Source organism: Girardinichthys multiradiatus, chromosome 5 (assembly GCF_021462225.1).
Source record: "Girardinichthys multiradiatus isolate DD_20200921_A chromosome 5, DD_fGirMul_XY1, whole genome shotgun sequence".
NCBI classification, from domain to species: domain Eukaryota; kingdom Metazoa; phylum Chordata; class Actinopteri; order Cyprinodontiformes; family Goodeidae; genus Girardinichthys; species Girardinichthys multiradiatus.
In genome coordinates, this window is record NC_061798.1 from 3,844,885 (window position 1) to 3,870,092 (window position 25,208).

The following is a 25,208-nucleotide window of genomic DNA, read 5'->3' on the forward strand; positions in this document are numbered from 1 at the left end:
AAAACAATCCAACTAAACTACCAAGCAGAATGAAAGAATAAGGAAGACTAATGGGCTATGTACAATATAAACAAGTTGATCAAAGATGGTTGAAAATGATGACTAAAGGAGTGATGCAACATTATCATACAATGTTTATGCTTGAGAACCAAGGATTATCTTAAAGAATCTGGAAATGAAGTTAAGTTAGTCTTGAAACTAACTTAGGCAATAATTGGTACACCTTTAGACAACCATTCACTTTCAGATAAAATATTATTTTAATAAAATAATGTTTTAAGAATGATTTGCTGAATGAAACCAACCTTCTGGATGACCAATTTTCAACGGTGTTTAATTAGCTGCCTTTTTTTATTAAAATAATATTTAAAGAAATATTATTTAGGAAATAGTAAAATATTTAACGAAAAATTTTGAAAAAGAACCAAATCTTTCTGGCGAAATGGGGCTTAATGGTGTTTACTTAGTTATCAAGTTTAGCAAAACAATGTTTAGGGAAATATTTTACTGGATTGAAAACTAGCAACATTTTTGGGTAAGTGATCTTAGCAGATTAGCTGTAAGCACATGTGTTCTTAGCTGTTAGTAGTTAAAGCTAACAAAAGAAGCTGATAGCATAGCACCAGAATCAAACACACACCTTTAAAATACCGTTAATTAAAGGGTTAAAATGCTTAAGCGCGGATGGCGCGTTATGATCGACCTTCTGTGTTTAAAATCACCCTTCAAGTAAAGTTTGTCTTAACTTTAAAAACACACAAACACAGAACGCAAAACTGAGCACATGCTGAACAGATAGCCTGCTAGCACTAAGATAGCTGAGTTTCATACAATCAAAACCAAACTTCATAAAACAGAAAAACGTTTGATTATTTCCTCCTAAATTACTCTATCACTCTGCCCAAACCACCTAACCTCTCATGTGAACCGTCCTGAGGAAAAAATGTCCAACGACAAAGTTTGAAGAAGGCATCCACAGAAAACAAAGGGTTAGCTTCCAGCTAACCTCCGTAGCTGTGGGTGGAGTGGCAGCTCGCACTCTCGGCCAGCCAAACTGCACACTACAGCTGCAACCACGGTGCCGCGGTCCTGTTGTCCCTCCTTCAGACCGGGAAAACCGCTCCACTCGGCGTCATAGAGATGAATTCTCTGCTGGGAACTCTCTATAACACAGTTTGATTCTGTAGACCTCAGAGAGAAAGTCAAACAACGCTTGTACCTTAATTACCCCCGTTCATGAATGAATACCGGATACACAAACAGCAATTCATTCGTACTTAACTCAGTGCATATGATTGTATGACACTCTTGGATCCAGTTTGAAGAGTTATGTCTGTTTGCCTCCAAAGAGACATAAGCACGCTGTGCCTCTCCTGTCCCAGTACTCTAGAGACCGGCGTGGAAGAGATCAATTCATTGGAAAGGGGCTGTTTTTATACAGCTAGTGACATCACGGGAAGTCCACTCTTATCCCCTTTCCTGGCTGGCTGGAAGTAGGTTAATGCGATTTATTTTGAAAGTTCCAGAAAAGTTCGTACCACATTTTCATGTTGTAATCCATGGCTGTGGGTCCCAACATAGCAAACATCCCCTCTTGCCTCAAGGCAGCTACTGATGATGGTTTCTGGTTGGATGAATAGATTGTCTGTTTATAACACTTTGCAGTTAACATTTGTGGCTTTAGCAAATAAAAGACATAATGGGGCCATAAATAAAGAGTACGCCACTGCATATAGAATATCCAAAAATTAGGACTATCATTTCATACATCATGGTCTATTTAACCCATAATGTTTTTGTCATCACAGCTATTACAGTAACTTATTACACAGTTGGAATTGAGTCATCTGTTAAAGTCTTTCTAGTCTGGTATATTATGTTATGAAATGAGAGCGTTAAAGGTGTGAGTGTTTTTCTCCCTTGGTCATTTTCTTGAAATACTTGTTGCAGAGCTACGTTATTGAAAGGATATTTTGCCTGGACTGATAAAATACATGTTTCTGTCTGTTCATTTCCAGGTATTTTATCAGTTCTCTCTCTGTCCAGTGAGAGCATGTCCTTGGCTTCAGAGCTACCAAAAGTCTCATACGTAAAGGCCATTGATATCTGGCTGATTGCCTGTCTGCTCTTTGGATGTTTCTCTCTGGTGGAATATGCTGTGGTGCAGGTCAGTTTTAACACACACACACACACACACACACACATTACAAGGACTTTGTATTGACTTCCATTCATTTTCCATTCATTTCAATGGTCTAACCCTGACCCTAACCCTAAACCTAACCCCTAACTCAAAAACAGCACTTCACCTAATGGTGAATGGAGAAGCCTCTTTACTATTTTCGTTTCTTGGACGACATTTGGGGAATTTGGAATTATTCCTTATCAGACTTTGATGATTTTATTAAGATTTTGAATTCATCTGACGAATCAATTAAGTGTAAATTCTCAGTTCACAATAAGAGAATAGATTTTTTGGACACCACAGTTTATAAAGGTCATCAGTTTGAACAAGATAATAAATTGGAAATTAAGGTTTATTTTAAAAGCACGGATACACATGCCTTATTGTTTAAGAGCAGTTTTCACCCTAGCCATACACACCGTGGATTGCTTAAATCTCAGCTGATAAGATTTCAGCGTATCTGTACAAGGACAGAATACTTCTGGGAAGCAGTTAGGACCCTGTTTAGTGCTTTAAGGAAGAGAGGATACTCGAGGCAATTTTTAAGACATTGTTTGAAAACCTTTCGTAATCAAAAAGTGCCAGAACCAAAGGAGAAGATCCCACTGATAACAATGTTTTCCTTGGCTAGCACAACAATAAACAAAAAAATTAAAGACAATTTTGATTTGTTTATGTCAAATACTGAGGTTCTTCCAAATAGCATATAAATAGCATATAACTGCATATAGAAGACACAAGAATCTGAAAGATTATTTAGTTAGAGCTAAGTTGAGAGTTAGGAAATGTGTCAAACCGACGGTCTTGTCGGGTAATTTCTGTTCACTTAAGTTTGTTAAAAACAGACTAAAAAAGACTGTTTTTTTTTTTCATCAAGCCTTCACAGAACATTCCAGAAATTGTGTTTATATAATTTTTTGTGTTAAATGTGGAAAACAATATGTCAGAGAGACTAAAAATTCACTTTCAGTCCGAATGGTTCAACATAGATAACATTGGAAACAAGAAAGAAACACAAACTCTGTTGGTGAATCATTTTATTTTGCATGGTCTTCAGTCTCTCAGAGTTGCTGGACTTCAAAGGAATTCCCTTTGGACAGACGTGGAACGGAAAAAGTTTGAGAGGATGTGGATCTATCGACTGGACACAAAGGAACCTGATGGGTTAAATATTAAGTATAATTGAGTTATGTTAGGGACTTCCTGTTTACATTACGATATTCCATTTTTATTCCTTTATTCTGTTATTTTTATCTCGAACCTATTTCATTTTTAACCCTAACCTCTCATTGGATATATGATATTCCTTCCATGATACTCAACTTCAATTGATGGCTGACCCTAAAGTAAATTTTTATCCTGACCCAGATACTTTTACCTAACCCTATGATCTCATTTAATTCATGCCTAACCCTAATTTTTTTATACCTAACCCTAAAATACTTTATCCTGACCCAGATACTTTTACCTAACCCTAAGATGTCAGTTATTCTATGCCTAACCCTAATTTCTTCGATTTTATCTATAAACCCCTGACCCACATACCTCACCCTAATCCTAACATGATGTTAAAACTAATTTTATCCTAACCCAAAGACTTTTACCTAATCCTAAAATCTTAGTTTTGATACACCTAAACCTAATTTTTTGATTTATCTATAAATTATTCCTTAACCTCCAATATTCACTTTTAAAATTCATAACACCTAAAAATTGTTTTTTTTTTTTTATCTAAAAACAACTCTTAACATTCATATTGTTGATGATAAAATAGTTAAAACTAATAAATACTATTTAAAACAATTTTATTTAATAGCATTGAACAAATTACATTAATATTTGAGGTTAAAAAATCTATCCTAATTAAGAACAATTAAAATGTTAACACATGCACAATAATGGAGATTTTGTGGGAGGGGACTAAAATTGTAAAGCAAAAGAAAGCATAAGGAAAACCTAAAAAGAGAAAATAGGGGGAGGGTATAAATAGAGCTACAAGACAGAGAAGGGCATTTCACACCTTGACAGCATTGGAGTAACATCATTGAGACTGCAAACCTGCTTTTTTCGTGTTTTTGGTGTGCTATAGCCTGAAGAAGGCTCTTTCGAGAGCCAAAACGTCGCATAAGCACACCTTTTATTATTTCTACTTTTTGGAAACATTTACATGAACATTTTTTTTTTATATATTTTTTCGTTTAGTTTTTGTTAAAAAACATTTTATATTCATTTTCTTTTAAGTAATCTCATTTTTCTCATTACTTTTATTTGTTTCATAGTTTATAATCTAACATTTAACTATCACCCTAATGGGTGACTTTATGGATGATGACGGGTGGACTACGGTTCACTACGGAAGACGCCATCGTTGTCCAAGGCGAGCCTGGAACCAAGGGCCTAGGGTGCCCCAGGGGATGGACCGTGCACCGACCTTCTCCTTCGGGAGAAGGAGTCAGTCCCCTTCCCTAACTCAAAAACAGCACTTCTTATGGGCCCAGGCTTTGGGCCCATAAGGAGCAGTGGGTCCTCACAATGTAGTATATGTTGGAAAAAAATGGACCTCACACTGTAAGAAATGCTAGAACACACACACACACGCACAGACAATAAACTTAGAGGTAGAAAGACACTTTACACCAAAAAATAAATCCATTTACATATCCATAAGTCAGTTGGAGGTCTAAACAACCTTGAACAGATATCGATGTATCAAGAATGACAAATGATGAGTAAAGTTTGAGCAGCAAAACTGTTTGGAATATTGTCTTAAAGATCACATTGTCTGCTCAAATCCACAATTGCACTATTGATTCCTCTAACCACCCTTCTTTCTTTCAATGTAGGTTTTTCTGAACAGTCCCAAACTGATTGAAGAGGAGAAAGCCAAAATGGCCACAAAGGAAAAAGCTTTAAAGGAATTAGAAGCTAAGAAGCCTGCAAATAAATCAAACAATACAGTTAATGGAACAGGCGGAACGCCTATCCATGTCAACACTTTACAGGTGAAGACAACCTGCAGATGAACTCAGATTGTATACTGAACATGTACTTTGTAAGAGGATCAAACTGCTTTTACCTTAAAGGAAATGCAACAGTTATATAGTCTGCTGCTAAAAATAACATATTGAAATTTATATTTATAATAAAATTATTCCTACTATTAATTTATTTCAAATCTGGTATGTATATCTAATTAAAAGTATATAATAAACACCTGATAAATTTAGTCATAGCTTTAACATGCTGTAATACCTTTTTGTCGGTCAGCTATTAATAGAGCAACAGGTTCCAATTAAACAAGTTGATATTAACTGCCCGGTTGGTACCCAGCATGCAGTCAGCTGCTTTACAGACATGTTGCTCGTAACTTGCTAACTGTAGTTTTAAAGCAGCGTTATTTTAATAGGAGTCATGGGTGGCCCTCCTTTTAATTTCCAGTTATGGCTATTTGCATGTTTTTGCAACAAACTATTTCCAAATATTTAAATTTGTTTTTCTTGCAAGCAAGGAAAAAGTGCAGTAGACTTATTTCAGCCAGCTGACCAACAGTGTAAAGCAAAGGAGTATAGCACTCTGTTACTCAATGTTTCATACAGCTGAGGAAAACTAGCATTGTTGTTGAAACATGCTAATATCCCTTAGAACACAGTAAGTATCTCGGGAGTGGGGCAAATACCTGTGAGAAAACAAGTGTTAAGAATGTAGCATCACTTGGTTTTCCAAAACTCATTTAGGCACATTCTAATTGTTTTTTGCAGAATGTGGAGAGCATGACACTCTTAAAGCATGACAGGGTGTTCCTGTGATTTAAATGGAGTCTAAAACTTTGTTAGCAACTTTACTCAGTCAGTTTTTCTCTTTTAACAGGTGGTTGAAAATCGCTGCAAGAAAGTTTGTACCTCCAAGTCGGACCTTCGCTCCAATGACTTTAGCATTGTTGGGTCTTTACCTCGAGACTTTGAACTTTCCAACTTTGACTGTTATGGTAAACCTATTGAGGTTACAGGGGCTCTCAAGTCTAAAAACAAAGCCAACAAGAAACCCCCACCACCAAAACCCGTCATACCTGCTGCTGCTAAACGCGTTGATCTCTATGCACGAGCTCTCTTCCCTTTCTCCTTTCTCTTCTTCAATGTGGTTTACTGGTCGAGCTATCTGTGAAAGAGGACCAGAGGGAGTTCAGTCAAAATAAAATCATTTGTAGCATAATAGAAAAACCTGTACTGAAACCAATATCATACCTAACTGGTAAATGGCATTATCCTGAACTTTGTCCTAGTATTTCATATTACAGGTAATATAATATTTCAAACCTCCATGTAAAAACTGTAAAGACTGCTATCTCCTCCTGTAACTGTAAATGAGCACAACCTGAAACCTTACAGCTGTTTATTTTGCCCTGACTTCCGCCTGTAGATGAAAAACTGTTGCATGCAGGTTTCTGTGTTCAAATGTATTGTGTTAATTAAACCATACTGCAGTCGGACTGTTTGGACTATGTTACTGCTTATAGGTCTTTACAGAAAGTGTATAGAAGTCTCAGTTGGCCTATACTGTCAAAACATGCTTACATAATAAATACATTTCAAAAATCTAGGTTGGGCTTTAATTTTTTGACACCCATTCTTATTTTAAAGGTCCAGATTTGAGATTATATTTGAATTACTACTAATGTGATGATGGCTGTGTAGCACTACTCCCTGTTAGCAAATGTAGGAACAAGTGTGGAAATTATATAAAACTTTCATATACCAACCATTCTTTTTCTTTATTTTTAAGCAGAAGCAAGCTATAAATCAAACCAAGAACAACAAAATTTCCCAAAGAGACAATCTGGAGCGCATTGGTCAAGAAACAGGGTACACTCTGGAAAGGTCACTAGTCAATAACAGGGCAACACAGAGACACACAACCATGCACACACACACTCTTACCTATTGGCAATTTAGAGAAATCAATCACCAAACATGCAATGTTTTTGGACAGTGGGAGGAGTACCTGAGAGAAACCTTGCATTCACAGAGAGAACATGCAGACATGATGAAAGCCCCCTGGCTGGAATTCAAACCCAGGAGCTTCTTGCTGCAAGGCAATAGTTCTAATCATCATGCCAATACATTCTCATGTGTTTAATGACCAGAGACCTGGAAAATGGTTAAACATTTTAGTGGTAAAGATTGTTAAAATAAATGCCGTGTGCATGCAGAGCCTTTGAAGAGGAAACCAAGCCCCAGGAGACAAAAGACTATAAATCATTTGGTGTCAAATTTTCCCTCCAAAGCTATGAATTACTGTTGGTAAATGTTGTCCCTGTTACTGAGCAGACTAGATAGTAAGGTTAGTCAGAAATTTGAACAGCAGAGAAGAACAGATTGAGAAGAGAGAAGAAAGACCAATCGTCATTCCTTACTAGAAGGATCCAGTAATGAACGACAACCAGACAACTGAAATACAGAGGAGAAGTGAGGAGAAGGCATGGGCAGCAGGTGAGAGTAATCAGTTGAGACCAATAAAGGGAGAGGAAGCTGAGGGAGGAGAAAAAATGAATAGAAGACAGCAGAGAGGAATAAAGGAAAGAAAGCTAACACATAATAATAATACAAAATGAATACAAGAAAGAGCTAAGAACCTAATAAACGATGAATGACCTAAAATTGCAGAAACTGGAGAAAATAAACAGGGAGAAGAACCCCAAAACCCAAACGCCTAACACCTGAAGATCAAGACTCTCTGTTTTAGGAGTCTAGGCCCATCATCTTCTTGGCCTACCTGAGGAATGAGAGGAGATCATAGTTGTCTGTCAAACAGACTTTGATGTCTTTTGGATCCTAGCTAGGACCCCTTTCTCAGAATAATAGCTGAGTAATGAAAAGTAAGTTTCCCTGTTGTCTGATAGGATGCTCCACACTTTATGATAAGGAAACAAAAGCCCCATTGAAAAACAAATTCTCTTTACAGAAAGCCTTATTTGGAAAAAAAAAAAAACTGTCTCAGAAGAAAAGAATGTCTCTCGCAGAACATTGGCAAACCAGCAATGTTGTCAAAAAAACAGCAAAAGATTGTCACCAGTCACGATTGAATGGTTAATCAAACTGATGAATCTGATGGCTTATCTTCTGTATCATAAAGCTTATGCATATTTCATCTTGGGGTTTTCTTCTCCTCTTGCTCATGTCTGGTTTAAGCATCTGGCTTTTTAAAGTCCTTCTAACCTTCTGGAATTTCTGGCCCATTTTAGGTTTTTACACATGGTTGGCCAAGTTGGTGTGCATACCTTTTATCCCTTAATAAATCATGTTATTATTTGAAAACTCCTTTTTGTGTTTACTCAGGTTGGGCTTGTGTCATGCCCACAGAGCTGTGTGCAGGTTGGTGTGCTTGTTGTGCTGTCTCTGTGCAAGGCATGATTGGCAGGTGGTGCTAAGCAACTGCTTCTTGTGAAGCCCTGATCAGGAGACGCCTAAAAGGAGCAGTGCACCAACGGAGAGACGTCAGACTGTTAATGCTGCTAGTGGGGTAAATCAGGTCAGTCTACCTATTGGTAGTTATTTCTGGAAACCTCTTGCACTTACTTTAAGATTTCTTTCTGTTGCCCTAGATCTTGTTTCTGTCCCCTGGCCCTGAAGATCGGTTCCCTGCCCGTGGATCTCATCCTCAGCGTCCAGACCGGCCCTGCCTGAACTCCAGAATACACCCTAACCTCCCTGCGCTGCTTCAAATAAAACTGTTAAAATCGTGATCTGTGTCCATAGTTGTTGCTTGCTCCGGAGTCCATTTTACAATGACTGTTCGATAATAAAATATGTCGCATGACCTGAAACATTTAGGTGTGACAAAAAGGCAAAAAGAAAATTATTTGGGGGTAACATAAAATATGATTATATTAGGTAGAGCAAACCTTCACAGAACACCAGCCTGGTGGAAGAATTACTTTTACTGAGCTATTAGCTTGATACAAATACAAAGCATGAAACAAGTTATTTTAACTAAATTGCCTTAGCTCGCACATGGAAGATTCAGTTTTGTGTGGTTTGCCATTAACATACACTGTCATAAATATCATAAAAATAGTATTAGAACTCAAAGCATACCAGCCTTCTTGAAATCATCTTGCTTCCATACGCCTTAGATTCCTAAGACTATTCCTAAGTGGGAGAGAGAAATTAAAGGAGAAAAAACAATAACCATACAAAGGTACAGAAACAACAGAGTTTGATAAAAACAAAATCCTTTTAGCAAGTTCTGGGTCTTCCCTGGGGTGTCTTCCTAGTGGGTTATGACCACCTCAACTGATTAATTATGATGCAATGGGGGAGTTCTGCTTTGAGCTCCCTTGGATGACAGAGTTTCTTCATCTGTTTCCAAACCTGTCCATCTGGCTTCCTGCTGAAATTACCTTGTTACTCCAGACTCAACCTTAATCTATTTTTCTCCCACTATGTCTCGTCACACATGAGCAAAACGTCAGCATATGTAGAGTATACTCTACCATCTGTTATGAGCATAGGTTTGATAGGTCTCCTGTTGGTAACTTTTTAACCCTAACAGACTGATGATGCTTTTAATGTAGCACATGTTATGTGTTTTCTGGATTTTGTGTCTAAAACACCTAAAGCTATAGCAGATCTATAATACTAAACATTATAGCGAACACATTAGACTGGCTGAAACAAATGTCTAAATGCTGCTATCTCTGCTACATGTTAATGTGAAATAATGGTTTCATTCCAGCGTTGTAAAATGTCTATTGTTCTTATGCTGACAAAGTGAGCTGTCCTGATCTGAATCTCAGACACACAGCTGTGCAGCATTTAGAGCTTCTATGTTGTGTCCATACTAAATTCTTTATGTATGAGGTACGTTTCAGCGAGCTGTTCCCCTGTGAGAATGAACAGCTGAAACATTTTCTGCTTCTCATACTTCTCATACTTACCTCATCATATCCACAACATACACTAATTTTCACCATAGCCTTAGAGAGTTGTCAATATGTCGCAAACGCTAAAAATGTCTCAAATGCTTCAATGATGATTGTCTAGTCTCCAAATTCTAGAGATCAACTTTCATGTCTAGTTTAAGCAGAACAACTATGGATTAAACATGGCTAGGTAAAAAGATGCACTTAGCAGCTGCACTCCAGGTGCAACACTCAAGGAACCTACAATTACAATTGGTGGTCGATTTTAGTAAACTTATTAGCCCTTGGTATCTTCCATGATTAACACAGCTTTGTGTAAAAATGATAGTTTTAAGGGTCTGTAAATTAATGTCTATAGTTCTGAAGTTTTGGTTTTTTTTATAATGTGGTCCCTCTAACTAGGAGTTTAAAGCCCAAATTGTAGAACTTTTAAAACTATATTAACATCCATCTGGGAAAGAGCTCCTTCAATAAGAATTAAATAAAAGCTTTCTTTCAAAGAAAACTTCCAGCCAGGCTAGAATTTCCAAAAATCCAGTGGGAGAATGTATTGGTGTTTGACAATCTGATGAAATCTAATAGCTGGCCACAGTTTCAAAAGCTATGTCTGACACAAAATCAACACAACACATCACCCAAAGAACATCAGACCCACAGTGAAATATGGTGGTGGCAGCATCATGATCTATTGTTACTTTTCTTCAGATGGAACTAGCTCCTTAAGTGGCCTTATCTAGAAAAGAAACATCACTAAACAAACTCTGAGCCAGTTTTCAGGATGAAAGATAGCGCATGTTGTTAGTGCCATCGATAGGTCCTTCAGTTGCTTTGTCAAGGAGAAAGTCAGGGTTGAAAACAGAAAGACAGTGATAGAAGAAGATTAGCCCTGCTCATATCACTAAATTGTATGTGGATGAAACTGAGGAAGTGTAACATTTCTGTTCCCAAGTTTTCCCCACAGACCTCCAACAGTTAGGCGTGAGAGGGTGCTTACAGAGTGGAGTGGATGGAGAGGAGTGGAAAGAATAGTTGAAACAGTGAAAGGGAAGGTTGGCAACATGGTAGTGAGATCTGCTATAATGGATGGTTGGAATATTGGCACTAACAAATACAAAAGAGACAAAGAGACACAAAGCCTGAGATGGTTTAGATAAGAGCAGAGGAGGAACAAAGGACATACTGGACAGTGGATGATAAATATGGAACTGCCAGTGAGAAGGAAAAGAAAAGGACCACAGATTTATAGAAGCTTTGTGTGACACGAGAGGATGCTGGGGACAGGGTGAGGTGGTGACAGACGATTGCCATGGCAACCTCTAAAGGCAGCAACTGTGTGAAGATGTAAAATATTGTCTCTTTCTTCATTATGTAATTGTTTGACTTCAGCAGTGTACAGTAAATTCAAGTCGCTTTAAGATATACTAACACAAAATCCTCCTGTTTCAAACTATATTCCATATGCAGGACATAGAGATCAGGATGAGAAGGAAAGATTTTTTCTTAAAACTGATGAGAAACCTAGTGGTTTTACTTTACTTTACTTTACTTTACTTTATTTTGGTAAATTGTCCACACCAAACAAAGGAGAAAAAAATATATAACAATAAACAAACCCACAGTTTACCAAAAAAGGAAGAGGCCGAAGCAAAGCTCATTCTTGCCTACCCTATTTTTTCTTTTACCTTACAACCTACCAGGATGTCTTCACAATATAAATCTACATAAAAGCGTATGATTTTATCAGTTTACATTTTAAAGCTCTTTTAAAGTTCACCAAGAAAGGACATACCTTAAACTCCTCATTGAATTCATTCCACAATTTCACACCAATAACTGAAACACATCTAGACTTTATCTGGCTCTTCTCTTTTGCACATTCAAATATAAACCAACCTCTTAAATTATATTTATTCTCCCTTAGCTTTTGTTCAATGCTTTGTACATTATGTCCAGTATTTTTATATAAACAATGTCTTTAAATTTTAATGTATTACTTTGAATAAAGAGTTTATCAGTTGGTTCACGGTATCCCACCTTGTTAATAAGTCTTATAGCTTTTTTATGCAACTTAACTAATTTATCAATAATTGTTTTATTTGCATTTCCCCAGATTTCTGAGCAGTAAGACAAATAAGGCATAACCAAAGAGGAATATATAATATACAAGCCTTTAACATTTATTAAATCTTTTATTTTAACCAATATTCCAATAATTTTTGCAACTTTATTTTTAATATATTCTATATGAGGCTTCCAACTAAATGTATTGTCTATAATAACCCCTAAAAATTTTGTCTCATATACTCTTTCGATTTCAACTCCATTTATACATAACTGTACATTATAAATCCGATTACCAGAGAATACCATGAATTTAGTTTTTCCTTCAAGTATAAATAATTTAGGTCCTAGAACTGAGCCTTGAGGAAGACCACATTTTACTTTGTCTGTTTGAGACTTTGTGTTGTTAATTTGTACATATTGTAATCTATTACTCAAGTAACTCTTTAACCACTGATATGTAACCCCCCCCCCCCCCCCCCGTAAGCCATGCAATTCACATTTTATTAACAAAGTACTTGTTAAAAAATTCAACAATATCTTCTTTTTTTTCCCACTGTAGCGTTGTGTTTAATACCTATTGTGAAATTGCTATCTTTAATATTATTATATTCCAAGTACCTTTAAAGTTATTGCGGTATTTTTGCAGCAACCTATCATAATAATCCTGCCTTTGCTTTCTCAGCACTGATGTTATTTTTATATATTTTATATTTTTCTTCTTTTTCCTGACTTGGGCATTTAATGAAATCCTTATATAACTTATTTTTCTTTTTACATGCCTTCTCCAAACTCTTTGTCATCCAGGGAGTCAATCTATTTTTAGGCTTTCAAAGAGGGAAGATGTAGAAAAGGCCCAGAAGGTTGAAATAGGAGTAAAGTGATGAATCTGTTGCTCCTCACAGCTATGTGATATTCAATTTTAGGTGACTGATGAGACACTTGTCAAAATTTTACAGTACATATTCTCCCATACTTCAATTTTAACATTACTTTAATAGAGAATGTTTGATGTTCAGAAACGCATTCACCTCACCAATAAGAAATGAAGGAAAGGAACCTGCTCATTCCACAAAAAGAAAAACACAAAAGAGGAGACTAATAACTAACCTACGCATAAGCAACTCGGATAGTTCAAGATCATTGTCCAGTCATATAGAATTAGTTTGCTTCTTTGTGTTTAATGCCTTTCAGACCTAGAAAATCTTTTCAAGAACATTCTGTCATTATGTTCGAAATAGCTCGGACCCACATACAGAGAACACTCAGGAGGAGGAAGTAAAATAAAGGTTGTTTATTGAAGATATAGTCAGGAACGGAACGGATGAAATATCTCACTGTAAGGAGAGGAGAGAATGGATGAGTACGGAGGGAAAAACGGAACAAAGAGCAAATAGTTATTTTGATACAGAGATCAGCTTACTGGGTTATGATGGTCAGGTCGCCAGGGGGAATGAGATTCAGGATCCAGGTCTTAAGCAGGTATATCCGTAGAGAGTTCACTTGGTGCTGTTCTGTGGAGCTCAGGTTACCGTAAACAAGTTCGATGTGCGGTGGCTTACGTTGGAGGGTGGACAGGGTACGCTTGTGGCTTGGCTCAGGAGACGAAGAGGACAGGAAGCTGCCAGCTTGATGCGAATCCAAACGAAGGTAGATCACAAGATAGGAATCCTCAGAACGAAGACAGGCTTGATCATCCAGAGTAACTTTCAGAAACGTAGTCCAGAAAACTCAATGACATAGATCCAAAGCTTAGGCTTTCAAAATCTGCAGAGGAGCAAAAAACAAAGTTAAACGAGGTCGAAGAACGAAGCATAGACTTAGAGTGTGGCTCGGGTTTGGACCACTGTGGCAAAACACTCTCGCATTGAAGTGCTGGCAGCCTCCTGCTTAAGTACTCCTTCTGGCAACTAGTGGAAAAAGTTGCACCTGTCACCCAGAACACCTGAGAGCTCCAGCACCACCTGAGAATGAGCACATGTAGCAAGCACAAAAACACAAACACACACAAACCCAGATCCTGACACATACAGCATGATACATACACATCGGTCACAATACCTGTTCAATAGCTTGTTAACACACAAATAGCAAATTAGCCAATCACATGGCAGCATCTCAATGCGCTCAGACATCAGACGTGATAAAGATGACTTGCTTGAGTTCAAACCTAGCATCAGAATAGGGAAGAAAAGAGATTTCAGTGATTCTGAATGTGGCGTGGTTGTTGGCCCAAAAAAGAGAAAACAACTGAGAGAGGAGCAGTGGTGTGGAAGAAAAAAATGTTGTTGATGTCAGAGGTCAAAAACATGAGATTATGTTAGTGCCAGTTGTGAAAGGATTCCTGGTGAGCATGCTTTCTCATTTAGAGAGCAAGCTTTCTGAGAGAGAGTGAGAAGAAACCAAGAATCAGATACATTTTCTAAAATATCACAAAAGTTGTCATCATCTAATGCAGCAAATTAGACTCAATTACAAATTCTAAGCTGTTTTAGAGCAATAACAAAATAACAAAGTGAAAGGATGGAGCACATATATGTATTTTTTCTTAATTAAAATTTACTCGTATTCATTCGGAAACAAAAAGCCTAGGAAGAGAACTGATTTATACCATATGTTATTAAATCGCTTTAAAAATGCTGGTCTCATATGAAAATGCATCTATTTCTGGGCAGGGCTGAGCTCCCAATGTTCCAGGATCCTAACAACGCCTCTGGGTGGTAGACAGTGTGCGCGCGGCCGCGCAGGTAATATTGCTCAATGTCTAAAATTAATATTACAAAATATCTCAAACACATGGAGGACTCCAAAATTCCTGGCACGTTGCGTCCCTTCAGCAACCCTGCTGGTGTTACCTCATCTATGTGCCTGCTGATCACTGCCGTACCTTCAGCTGTCGGCTGTTCTCGGTTTGCTCTCGTGCTTCATCGACGATTCAAGGCGCGTGCCTGCAAGAGAAGCGGCAGCAGCGGCACGCGCATCCTCGGATCCAGATCAGAGCATCTGCAGTGGCGCCGAGCCGTCTCTCAGCAGACCTGGACCCGCACCATGAGCCCGCATCGCGTCTGATGGCGGTGATGCTTTGGTGAACAGCTCTGCAGATTGACGTGACATCGCGTGAGGGGCCCGGACTCCACAATGAAGCTGCTCCTTGTGATGACTTTCTTATTCCGCCAGGCATTTTCAGTTTCTCCGAGCGTCCAGATCGGTAAGGTTTGGATTTCTGGCGTCACGCCATCGCTTTCGTTCTTTTTGCGTGTTCTGTTCCCCTGTGCATTTTAATTAGCCCCCTCCTCTGCATGCTCCCATCTTCTTCCCATTCATCGCTCCCCCACAGTGGGCCTCTCTCCTCCCTGTCCTGATGCTGCTGTGGGGAAGGAGAGGCCTTTTGACAGCTCCTCGGTCGACGCAGTCTCCGGTCTGTTAACATGTTGGTTAGAATTTCAGTAAGCATCGCAGCAGCAACAGCCTACAGGATGAGAGGGCGCCTGCAGCTCGTCTTTACAGTTAGAGGAATCTCAGATGATTCAAGCTGAGCTTTATTTAGCTGAAACAACATGATAGACTACAGAAAGTGTCCTCAATGATATTTGCTCATAGATAGATAGATAGATAGATAGATAGATAGATAGATAGATAGATAGATAGATAGATAGATAGATAGATAGATAGATAGATAGATAGATAGATAGATAGATAGATAGATAGATAGATAGATAGATAGATAGATAGATAGATGTTTATATACATGTATTCCAATTAATATTTTTTTAGGTTGATCTCAAAAACGATTAATTTCTTAATTCTAGTTCTTATTCCATTTATTTAATTTTGTGACTGCAGCTGTGATTCACTTTATTTTTATCCTTTAATTATGTATTTTTTCCATTATGTATTTCCCCTAATTTGTCTCTTATTTCCTTGTTAAGTGTGTTTTTTCTTGTAGCTTTTGTTTTATGAGCTAGATTCAGTTTCTACTCCCCCATGCTTTGAGTTAATCATGTTTGAACATAAGTTGCCTGTTTGCTTTTTATTGATGGCATGTAAATAAGGACAACAGGGTTTCTTAAGGTTTAACCTTAATGTCAGAATCTGACATTAAATAAATATTATTTTATATTTCAAATATAATGTCAAATGTCCAGTCAGCTTGCTTCTACAAATGTAAAGGCCTGCGTACATGGTTTAACTTTCTGTTTTCATCTAAGAATCGGATAGGAAACAGAGTCTACTGCCGCACACTGAAAGTTCAAAAGATCATGACTTCAAAAGGCTTAGTAATGCTTGTTGCTTATTTCATTAAATTACTAGCTTGTGTGAAAGAAATATATATTTTTTAAGACTAAACTGTAAAAGAATATGTTTTCTGACTTTGGTTTTTGTCAAGTTTCCATGAAATTGTTGTTTAGGGTTTTGTTTGTGGTCAGTCTTGGGTTTTTTAATTATTTGTGTAGAAATGTAATGTTCTGTGGCTCTTCTGTTTAGTTCATTTGCAAATATCATTATGGTTCTGTTAGAATTTGTCCTGATTTCCCACAGCCCAGTTTCTGTTTTCTTCTTGCATTTAATTCAGTTAGAATCTTTCCAATTTATCATTTATGCTGTAGAATGCTTCCATACAATGCTACTGTTTTGGCTAATTAGGCTTTAGTTCAAAGCTGGTTTCTGTCAACTCTCTTCAAACATGCTCTCATTCACTGGTTCTGCTTCCTTTGTTCAGCTCCAATTGTCGGTCATTCACTTTTGGTTCTTTTCTTTTTCTTCCGAAAATGTAAAGTCCTGGTTTCCAGGTTATGGAAATATACACTTACTGCTGGCAAGTAGTGAGACCTGGGCTTCTGGGGCGGAAGCCCCGGATGTTTTCTGAATAGGCCCGGACTTCTTGATAGAAGAAATTTAGAAGTATTTAAAAGATGCAACCACAAAATGGTATTGGCCTTCACAGTATTATTTAAAAACAATCCAATTTTTTCAATTGTGTTCCATATAATCACGTCCTGCTCCACCTAACCTGACAATAAGTTATAAGGAGAAGACACAAAATACTTATTTGTGCAACGCTAATGCGCAACTACGCGCACGGCCAAAGACAAACTCCATTCTGGAGAAGTCCAGAACAGCAGTTTACTCCAGGTCGACCTGCCTTCTTCATTACCTGAAAAGTTACACCGAGCGCCTTGAACAGGGATCATTTCAGAGCAACCATGGAGCCAACTGGAGAGTAGGAGCCTGGTGGGTGTGTGTGTTCAGGAACAGGTGGAAGCAGAGCGGTATAACCCAGGAGAAGATAGCGTTAAAACCTGAATGCTGACTCGGAAAGAGCTAATTGTAAGTTACAGCTAATCACTGATTCACCCAGCAAGACATGAGGCGGAGGGTCACTCTAATGAGAATCTTCAGGGTCATGATGAGGGACATTCACCTGAGCTACAGGGGAAGTTACATGATCTGTCTGTGATAGAAAACAGCAGCAACCTTCTCTGTGAGCTTTTAGCCGGATTTGCATCATAATGTGAAAATATCTGGTCCTTTACTTCAGTCAAAATAAAAGCATTTAATCCTAACGTAGCTGAACACATTAAAAGGTCCTTCAGATCAACACATTGCATCTCATTGCAGCAGCCAGTCTTATAGTCTAGTTCTACATGTAGACAGAAAAAAGTGTTGCTCAATAAACCAGGAAAATATCTCCTGGTGCCAGTAAGATGTAATAGAAAGAGCATAACCTCCCTCTTCTCTTTCATATCTTCTGTGGTGATTCTAAACATACAGCTCTGGGTTTAAAGACACAGTATAATTAAGAAATAAATCATAGCAATTTACCACAGATGGACCATTGGTTAGTTTACTATTTTATTTTTCTGAATTACACATGTAATATTATATAAACTAAACAAATTAAGCAAGGATACAGTTTTATTCGTACTGATAAGGTGCAGGATGAGGCTCTATGCTATATTTTAAACACCACAACTTAACACCCTTTCCTCTCAAAGTGTTTAATAGTAAGAACTGCACTAATGTCTCACATGTAGAACTAAAGACTGTGTTGAAAAATTTATCTTTTATTATTTTTGGCAGGACAAATTTCCCCAGAAGTAGAATGAAGGGTTCAAAAGATGGCGATAAAAGAGAACAGGTTCATAAAAGAAGGAACAATTTTTATAAAATGTTTCGAAAGCTCTTGGCATAATGAAATAAATGTGTTTTAGGATTTTACCATTTGACTAAGATTTAGGAAAATCAACTTTATACCATTTTCCTTTTTTGAAATAGAATAAAGACAATGGAGCCTTAGGAGTGGAACACTTTGATGAGAATGCAACGTTTAAAAAAGGTCATTTGTGTTGATGAAAAAGCACATTTATCTGGCCCATAGTAAACATCTCTTGAGTTTAAGAAAAACGTTTGTCAGCTAAAAATTCAGATTAAGTTCTTTTCTAAATACCACAAAATGCGTCATTATTTGCTTCAGCAAAATGGTTTTTCATCAGGCCTAAACTCTGTTTCTCCTTGTCCTTCATTCAGCTTCTAACAAAAATAAAAAGTAAAATTATTGCAATACTTTTTTGTTTGATTCACAATGATTTACATTCAGTCTATAACCAGCCGAGACAGAGAACTGGTACAATATGTCCTATATTATTTTAACTTTAAATTACCTATAAATTGTCTTATTGAAATCTAAATATTTTGGATTTGGGCTAAAGGCCCCAATGTTTTGAGACCCTAAAAACGCCCCTGAGTTACTGTCCGCTTTATGTGGTACACCTGTTCAATTGCCAGTTAACACAAATAGTGAATCAGCCAGTCATATGAAGCAAGCCCAATGCATTTGGGCATTCAGGCATGGTAAATTTGGCTTTCTTACGTACAAAGTAAGCATCAGAAGGAGAAAGAAAGAGGATTTAAGTGACATTTAGAGCATGGCTGTTGGTGTCAAATGGGCGTTTCTGAGTATTTTAGATACTGCTGATTTGGTGGTGTCCATCCATCTCTCACCATCAACAGCTCAGGCTGCTGGTGGTGGTGTAATGGTATGGGGATAATTTCTTGGCACAGTTTGAGCCCCTTTATACCAGTGAGACATCATTTAAATGCAGTAGTCTCCCTGAGAGTTGTTGCTGATCATATAAATCCCTTTGTGACCACAGTATACCTATTGTATCGTGGCCACTCCCAGCAGGATAATGCACCATTTCATGAGGTTCAAATCATCTCAAATTGGTTTCTTGAACATGACATTTAGTTCACTGTACTCCAATGTACTCCAAAGTCACAGATCTCAATCTAATAGAGCACCACTGGGATGTGCTAGAACCAAAGATTCAAATAATGGATGTTCAAATCTGTAGCAACTGTGATGCTATCAGGTCAATGTGGACCAAAATCGGACAAATGTTTCTGACACTGTGTTATAGAAATAGAAATATCCTTTATTGTCCCACAATGGAGGAAATGCCGGTGTGTCAGCAGCAACGTAAAAGGAAAATTGAAGGATACAAGTACTCACAAACATAAAAAACTCTAAAAATGAAAGAGAAAAAAATAAAGAAAAACATTTACATTAGAAAAAAAAATCTGTTTTTAAAAATTACATACTCCGATTCAATAAATGTGCAACTGAGTAGGATGATTTGAAAAATTACTAAAAGCGCCTTTGTAATTGTTCATGAGAAAACAACAACACACTATTTACAAAATATAGAAAAACTGCAAATAGCAGCAGGGATGTAAACACCTATTGAGCTCGTTGGAAGCAATGATTGTTATAAAATCTAACAGCTTCTGCGAGAAAGGATCTGTGATAATGCTCGTTTGTGCACCTAGGGTGCAGCAATCTAAGCATCAGACTCACTATGTGACTGCAATGAATAATCAACTTTCTCTGTGCCCCAAATATTTGCACCATGCCTATAGTCCTTGTAAATAAAGGAAACTGTTTGCTGAATTCACCACTAGAATAGAGCTCCAAACTGTGGAGATGGAGCACACCTTCTGCACCAAGGGTCAGAGTTGGTGATAGCTGGGAGACTGTAGCTATACATTTTCAGGCTACCTTTCTGGTTTGCAAAGAAAACGCCTAGTGTCATATTTACATATGAGGTGGAAGATAAAATTAGTGCAGTGACTCAAACTGGCTTATATTTTTATGTCATTTAACTGATGTTCCTGAATAGCAACTGGTTAATCAACTCTGGGTGATGAACTCACCCGGATTGGTTTACAAACATACAGATACATTTGAAATTTAGTGTGTATGATTCCACAAAGATGTGCATATCCACAAAGCACTGGACCCAGGGTAAGGTCATTTTAACTTGGCTCAGCTGAGAGGATGACACACTCGGTTGCTTCCTCTACATCCGTGCATACTCTCATGAAGCTGATGATGTTTTTTTCCTCCACAGCAGGGCTAAAACTGAGAGTGGAGCCCCAGAAAATCTTTACATTTAAAAAAATTCTGGAGGTCTGGAGAAGTTATGGAAACATCCCAAGTGCAGTGGATCTTAAAAGTGTACACACCACTATTGACAAGTAAAGCTTTTGAGACCATGATAAATCCTTTCAAACCTTTTCCACCTTTATTGTGAAATAAATTCTGTGCAATGTAATTGAAAATCAAACAGATGTATTAGGGGAGATAATTAAAAAGTACAAGAACCTAAATGCCTAAGTGTGCCTCTTGATTTAGTACTTAGTCTTGAATTTACACCTGCCACAAAGGAGTTATTGTAAATCTGATTAGCATAAAATAAAGTCCAGGTTTAGCTCATCGAAAACTAGATGAGCTAAACTTGAACTGAAAATGAAGAGCGATGATGGAAATGTGTCGGAGGGTGCCTAGAGGCTGACAGGTACCTGCAAGAACTGGCAGTGTTCTACATGTTACATCACCTGTATATTCCACATGTACGGACTAAGATGTGGTGTTTAAATAGTGAAACATGGTCGTGACAATGTGTTGTGTAGGTCATAGAGAGCTTAGCAAGATCTTAGTCCTGTGTTAACAGGCCTTACTTTGTTCTGGGTTCAGTTCTTACTCAGATGGGATCCATAGCAAAATAAGATAGGTGACAGTAGCTTTCCGCATGTGATCCAGACCTCAACCAAAGGCTAACGTTTTATAATCCCAAATCCAAACAAAGACATGTTTGTTTCCAGTTTGCTTCCTGTCTCTTGTTTCAAGCACTAATATTGAGCTACTGTCAATGATGACGTATTTTATCTATCGGTGCAAGGAAAGGAGTTTGCAACAACAACCCTAAAGTGCAGAGATTGGGCTAAGTGTTATGTAGACATTAGGGATTCTAAATGTGTAATGTACAGTTAAGTGTAAAATGTGTAAAATGCAAAATTATTATACACATTGCAAAATTTAGAATAAAGTTTTTGATGAACTAAATAAGTTTATTTAAGAAAGGAAATGAGACAGGTGTCTCTCAAAGGTAAAAAGAAATGTCAAGAGTATCAATTTAGAAATATAAATCTGTTGATAATTGTATTTTATTAAAAATGACATTTCAAAAATGATTTATACACTTCTCAATAATCAGTGGAAACATCTGTATTGGCATTAAAGCAATCAAACCCTTCTTTTGATTGCTTGTTGCATGTTTCTTTTAGAATTTTGACGATCTATTCTTGGTAATGAGCTCCAAGTCTCGGAAGAGTCCTTCCATTACCCTAATCTTTATCTCTACAGATTTTTTTTTTATCAGATTAATGTTGGGATTCTGATTGGTCTGCTTCAAAATCATAATATTATTTCCAGTCAGAACAGACTTGTTGCTCAAATTAAACATTACTTTAAACCTAAATCTGCCAGGGGTATGAATGATTTGGACCTTAACTGTAACTGCTTAACGCTTTGGTTCACCAAGAAAAGTCATTTTCGATGCAAGTCTTTTAGGGCTTGTACAATATTATCACCTAAGATAAGATTGTAAAGTAAAACTGAAGTTACACCAAACCTTTGGAACTCTTACTGTGCTTGAGTCCGGTTTCTGGAGCAGATGACACTGGTGTAAACCCATCCCAGACCCTGAAATGGACCAGAGAAACGTACTCTGGTGCTGTTACAACTGCCATCTTGGCATGGTTTATTCGGACCCTGGAACGGTCCACCTGTAGTGTGAATGCATGCCGGGCCAGTGTACCCAAAGCAGAAGGAAGGGATGTAACTAAGAGTAGTGCATTTGAGTAAAAGAAGAAGAAATATAAGAAGAAAAGAAGAAAAACAAAGTATATAAATTTGTTTCTTGAAAAATCTCAGGGTCTGTCATACTGTGCTGGGTTACTTACAGAGGGTAATGGGACACAGGCAGGCAAACAGACATAGAGAAGGTAGTAAACAGGAAGCTCCAGTGGAAACCAATGAAAACTATTCAATTCAGTTTATTTATATAGCGCCAATTCACAACACATGTCGTCTCAAGGCACTTCACAAATGGTTTGGAATGGTGCGGGGTTGTTGTGGAGGTTAGAATACAATACTGTAAATACTAATACCCCTATGTGTAGGGGTACTAAGTACAATAATAAACTGATAAAGTATGTCCATGTAGAGCCCACTGGTGACCATTATTATACTAAAAACCACAAGGATTGAGGGTACCTCTCTCTGTCAGACTGATTATAACTTTTGGAAAAGAGAAGGGGTCGCACAGGTAGCAGAAATGGAGGGTGTGTTTGCACCTTGACCAAAACTGAGCCAGTTTAGGCTAAACCTGACTCCCCCTTACTCCATCCAACAGGGAGGAAGGAAGGCAGCGGTAAAAATAATTGGAGAGTGTTGTTTCCTGTTGCATTGTGTGAAAGGTGGGTAACTTTACAATGGGCTAAGTCAATTTAATTGAATCATATAGATTTCAAGTCAGGTACATGCATTCCAATTAATCCTAACTATCAAACAGTGCAGTCAAATTCAGTTATTTATTCAAATTGGTTAAAAAGCTTTCCTGTCTAAGGAAACCCAGCAGATTGCATCGAGTCAGTGACCTGCAGCAGTCACTCCTCCTAGATAAGCATGTAGAGACAGTGGACAGTCACTGGCATTGACTGTGCTGCAATCCCTCATGCTAAGCTTGCATTTAGCGACAGTGGAGAGGAAAAACTCCCTTTAACAGGAAGAAACCTCCAGCAGAACTAGGATCAGTGTGAGCGGCCATCTGCCACAACCAACTGGGGGTTTGAGAGAACAGAGCAGAGACAAAAAAATAACACAGAAGCACTGATCCAGAAGTACTTTCAATGGGAAGGAAAAGTTGATGTTAATGGATGTAGCACTTTTAGTGGTTTCATTTAGGAAGAAAAAACAGATAAACTGAGCCAGTTTTCAAGTTCAGAGTATGAGAGAGAGCACATACAGTTAGTCACAGTAAAGGCTCAGTCAGTAGGTATGTCAAGGAGAAAAATAGGGTTAAACACTGAAAGACAGGGCCAAGTGTATAATCGGTAGAGGGTGAGCATTAAGTTGTTGGCAGCAGAAGCTTGGATGATGCCCCCCTCCATAAAAGTGTCACAGGTAGACACAGAGCCAGGCCAGGTGTATCTTCTAGGAATAGAAAAGAGAGAAAACATAAAGTTAAAAGCTGAAATAACAGCAAATAATGCAAAATGGTAGTGTAGTATGAGAATGTAGCGAAGAGAGAGTGAATGTGGTCATTATGTCCTCCAGCAGCCTAAGCCTATAGCATCATAACTACAGAGATGGCTCAGGATAACCTAAGCAACTCTAACTATAAGCTTTATCAAAAAGGAAAGTTTTAAGCCTAGCCTTAAAAGTACACAGGGTGTCAGCCTCATGGAGTAAACTGGGAGCTGGTTCCACAGGAGAGGAGCCTGAAAACTAAAGGAACTGCCTCCCATTGTACTTCTAGAGACTCTAGGAACCACCAGTAAAGCTGCAGTCTGAGAATGAATTGCTCTGTTGGGAATATATGGAACAATCAGATCTCTGATGTATGATGGAGCTAGATCATTAAGGGCTTAATATGTGAGAAGGATAATTTTAAATTCTATTCTGGATTTAACAGGGAGCCAATGAAGGGAAGCTAAAATAGGATAATTATGATCTCTCTTTTTATAATTTTCAACAGAACTCTTGCTGCAGCATGTTGGATCAGCTGAAGGCTTTTAACTGCATTTTGTGGACATCATGATAGTAAAGAATTACAATAGCCCAGCCTTGTAGTAACAAATGCATGGACTAGTTTTTCAGTGTCACTCCTGGATAGGATATTTCTAATTTTGTCAATGTTCCGGAGGTGAAAGACAGAAATCCTAGAAATATGTTTAATGTGGTATTTAAATGACATGTCCTGGTCAAAAATAACACCAAGGTTTTTTACTTTATTATCGAAGGTCAATTTAATGCCATCCAGGTTAAGTGATTGACTAAGCAGTTTCTTTTTTAAAGACTCCGATCCAAAGACAACAACTTCTGTCTTGTCTGAATTAAGAAGCAGAAAATTTTAAGTCATCCAAGTTTTTATGTCTTCCAGACATGCTTGTAGTCTATCTAACTGGTTGGGCTCATCAGAATTCATGGATAAGTAAAGCTGAGTATCATCAGCGTAACAGTGAAAATGTATTCTATGCTGCCTGATAATTTGACCTATTGGAAGCATATATATACAGGTCCTTCTCAAAATATTAGCATATTGTGATAAAGTTCATTATTTTCCATAATGTCATGATGAAAATTTAACATTCATATATTTTACATTCATTTCACACTAACTGAAATATTTCAGGTCTTTTATTGTCTTAATACGGATGATTTTGGCATACACATCATGAAAACCCAAAATTCCTATCTCACAAAATTAGCATATTTCTTCCAACCAATAAAAGAAAAGTGTTTTTAATACAAAAAACGTCAACCTTCAAATAATCATGTACAGTTATGCACTCAATACTTGGTCGGGAATCCTTTTGCAGAAATGACTGCTTCAATGCGGCGTGGCATGGAGGCAATCAGCCTGTGGCACTGCTGAGGTCTTATGGAGGCCCAGGATGCTTTGATAGCGGCCTTTAGCT

At 37.7% G+C, this 25,208-nt stretch overlaps 2 protein-coding genes and 1 long non-coding RNA gene across 7 annotated transcripts in view; 2 read left to right on the forward strand and 1 right to left on the reverse strand.

Moving 5' to 3' along the window:
• The window catches only part of LOC124869194 (glycine receptor subunit beta-like), a 77,447-nt gene extending 70,666 nt beyond the window's left edge, over nt 1-6,781 (forward strand). For both annotated transcript variants that reach the window (XM_047366964.1, XM_047366963.1), the window contains 3 exons: nt 2,019-2,167; nt 5,029-5,187; nt 6,053-6,781. In XM_047366964.1, the coding sequence (XP_047222920.1) occupies nt 2,019-2,167; nt 5,029-5,187; nt 6,053-6,346 (602 nt within the window). In that variant the 3' untranslated portion in view covers nt 6,347-6,781. The remainder of the gene's footprint in view (nt 1-2,018; nt 2,168-5,028; nt 5,188-6,052) is intronic.
• On the reverse strand, nt 6,213-13,643 carry LOC124869195. Its single transcript, XR_007038515.1, has 3 exons — nt 13,588-13,643; nt 9,277-9,330; nt 6,213-6,340 (listed from the first exon to the last, which is right to left on the reverse strand). It is a non-coding gene; the product is annotated as an uncharacterized LOC124869195 (long non-coding RNA).
• A 1,020-nt stretch (nt 13,644-14,663) lies between these two features.
• Nucleotides 14,664-25,208, forward strand: part of LOC124868039 (glutamate receptor 2-like) — a 133,507-nt gene continuing 122,962 nt past the window's right edge. For 2 of the 4 annotated variants that reach the window (XM_047364810.1, XM_047364808.1), the window contains exon 1: nt 14,664-15,372. In XM_047364810.1, the coding sequence (XP_047220766.1) occupies nt 15,303-15,372 (70 nt within the window). In that variant the 5' untranslated portion in view covers nt 14,664-15,302. The remainder of the gene's footprint in view (nt 15,373-25,208) is intronic. The other 2 variants (XM_047364809.1, XM_047364807.1) reach the window with 2 other exon arrangements.